Source organism: Carlito syrichta, unplaced genomic scaffold (assembly GCF_000164805.1).
Source record: "Carlito syrichta isolate Samal-C Ts95f unplaced genomic scaffold, Tarsius_syrichta-2.0.1 Scaffold285065, whole genome shotgun sequence".
NCBI lineage: Eukaryota > Metazoa > Chordata > Mammalia > Primates > Tarsiidae > Carlito > Carlito syrichta.
Window position 1 is genome coordinate 1 of NW_007229161.1, and position 3,011 is coordinate 3,011.

The 3,011-nt window shown below is 46.5% G+C and overlaps 1 protein-coding gene across 1 annotated transcript; it reads left to right on the plus strand.

Moving 5' to 3' along the window:
• Positions 1-370: 370 nt before the first annotated feature.
• On the plus strand, positions 371-2,158 carry LOC103254576 (immunoglobulin superfamily member 1-like; the record flags this gene model as incomplete). The annotated part of the gene is made up of 4 exons (XM_008052639.1): positions 371-421; positions 662-955; positions 1,431-1,709; positions 2,038-2,158. Coding segments are annotated over exons 2-4 (644 nt in total), but the record flags the coding sequence as incomplete, so codon positions are not given.
• Positions 2,159-3,011: the final 853 nt, after the last annotated feature.

Consider the following 3,011-nt stretch of genomic DNA (forward strand, 5'->3'; position numbering starts at 1 on the left):
AGATCCAAGGAAAGAAGAGGGGGGAGAAGATAAACTTCAGTTACCACTTCTTGTCCAAAGAAACTAGAAATATAAAACAGAAGACAATAGGGAAGAATCATCCTACCTCTAACTTCAGGGTCTCTTCCCTTTCTAGGACTCTATCCCAAACCAACTCTGACAGCCTATCCTGGGCCCGTCATGGCACCTGGAGAAAGCCTGAGTCTCAGGTGCCAAGGGCCAATCTATGGAATGACCTTTGCTCTAATGAAGCTTGAAGACCCGGAGAAGTCCTTTTATCACAAGAAACCAATAAAAAATGAGGCATATTTCTTCTTCCCGGCTTTGAAGATCCATGATGCTGGACATTACCTCTGTTTTTACTATGATGGGTCATACAGGGGTTCACTTCTTAGTGGTGTCCTGAAAATCTGGGTAACTGGTAAGAGAGGGGTAAGCCATGTAACCTATGTTGGGGCTAAGGATAGAAAGTTCACTTTGGGTTCCCTGATAAACTGAATCATGTCACCAGAGCTAACAGTGGAGAAGGAAGCAGAATTTGTATAACTGCTTAAGCAGGGATTTTCCAAGGGTGGTCTGGAAAAAGAGGAGGAAAAGAATCCTAAGTAGTGGGAGGGGAATATCAGATTATTAGCCCTTTATATTTTGGGTCTCGTCCTAGACACTTTTCCCAAGACCTGGCTACTTGCTCAGCCTAGTCCTGTGGTCCAGATGGGTCAGAATGTGAGCCTACGGTGCCGAGGAGCAATGGATGGAGTGGGGCTTGCACTTCATAAGAAAGGAGACAATAAACCACTTCAGTTCCTGGATGCCACCAGCATCAATGACAATAAGTCATTCTCCCTCAACAATGTGACCTACAGTGATGCTGGCATCTATAGCTGTCACCATCTTCTCACCTGGAAGACTTCCATTAGGATGACATCACACAACACGGTGGAGCTTGTGGTTGTAGGCAAGTGCTAACAACTGTTTTTATTATCAACCTGTTTTATTTGACTGTTATTACAGTGTTCTAAGAAGGAGCTAGTAGCCTTGTACCCTCTCAGAGCTATAAGCCAAGGAAAAACACACTAGGAACTTTATAGAACTTTCTGTAAAAACTTTAGGGACCTTCTCTCCCAGGATTGCTCCTCAAACTGCCTGTTAGCATGGCCCAGCCTCATTGTGACCTCCGGGAAGGTTATTTTTCTTCAAGTCAGGGGAAGCTTACAAATATGAATTCTTCCTGATTGAAGGTAGGAAATCAAGAGTCTTTACAGCACCAAGGGGTGGGCAAAGGAATTCTAATACATAGTCAAATATTGAAGCTACTGATCAAATGAAATTGAAAAGGAAGAGAAGAGCAAATGGAAATGTCAGAAACATTTGGTGGGATAAAGTACTGGGTTTCAAGTCACTTCTAACTCTGGTCTCTGGGTTGGTTTCAGACAAGCCCCCCAAACCCTCCTTGTCAGCTTGGCCCAGCACCGTGTTCAAGCTAGGAAAAGCCATCACTCTCCAATGCCGAGTATCTCATCCAGTACTTGAATTTTCTCTGGAATGGGAAGAAAGAGAAACATTTCAAAAATTCTCAGTGGATGGAGACTTCATCATCAGTAATGTAGATGGGAAAGGTACAGGGACCTACAGTTGCAGCTATCGCATAGAGGCATATCCTAACATCTGGTCACATCGCAGTGAACCTCTAACGCTGATGGGGCCAGCAGGTGAGAAAATAACTCTTCATAGGAATGCCCCTCCATATCCCAGGGATCCCAGAGCAGTGCCCAGAAAAAATATGGGAAAGGGAGTCAGGGGCTTGGAAGTCAGAGCCCTTGGGTTTGGGCACCCTTCCCCTGGGGTGGTCTCATAAGTACTCAAAGGCAGTGAGCAGGGTACTTTCAAGGATCTCATTCTCCATGAAAAAAGGTCACTTCTGCCTCACCTTCCCAATGTAAACATTCTTAGTAACCAGCTCCTCCCCCTCCCCCATGAATATATTCACATGTCCCTGTCCCCATCAAGGCCCCTGCTTCTGGTCTTCTCTGGCCACAGGCTATCTCACCTGGAATTACGTTCTGAATGAAGCTATCAGGTTGTCGCTAATCATGCAGTTTGTTGCCTTGCTGTTGGTAGTGCTGTGGATAAGGTGGAAGTGCCGGAGGCTCAGAATCAGGTAACTGTCCTGTCCCAGCTTCCTGTTCCCCAACCTAGCTGAGTTCAGGCTCACCCAGAGTCTCAGAAATGGGTCATGCTCCAGTTGAGACAAGCCACAGGAACACTCTATATGTCCCCCACCTTCTGAGCTAAGGAGACAAGACTTTCTCACCCCAGCTGTTTCTTTTACCTCACGGAGGGGTCAGCACCCAAGCCAGAGGTGGAGCAATTTGTAATTCCCTAGAGGAGTAATCAGAACTGCGTTCATTAACACCAGCCCCAACAGGAGAGTGCCCAAATCTCCCCTCAAACCATTCTGCCCCTCAGAGATGACTGATGTCTCCCTCATTAACTTGATCTGGACTTTTTCTCTTGTGAGAAGCTATGACATCCTGTCTCCTAGGTTGTTATCCAACTCCCATCTTAACTTTTCACCCTTACCCCTTAGCTCTTAAAAGGCTAGAGAGCCTTGTGGTTCACTCTAGTTGCCTTAGAAACCAGTGTCTCTGCCACTCTGGCCTCCAACCACCTGTGCAAAGCATTCTGGGAATATCATCAACCTGGATTGGCATCTGGTGAGGTAATGGATGGGGCTAGGAAATCAGACTTTCTTCTGACCCACAAACTGGCAGGTGAAACAGATTCTTCTGCCATTTCCTCTTTGATGTACACTGGGCCATCCGCCTCTGTGATCCTCATGGCTTGTGCTCAGGCTACTCTTGGGAATGGGTAGAGAAATGACCACTTATAGTCTGGTAGGGGCCTCAGCTCCTGAATGCCTTGCCTATTTCCCTCAATTCCCTGCTTCTGGCTGCACCCTAACCCCTGGCCGGGATTATAGTGTGTCTGGGAGTATTCAATATACAATGAAT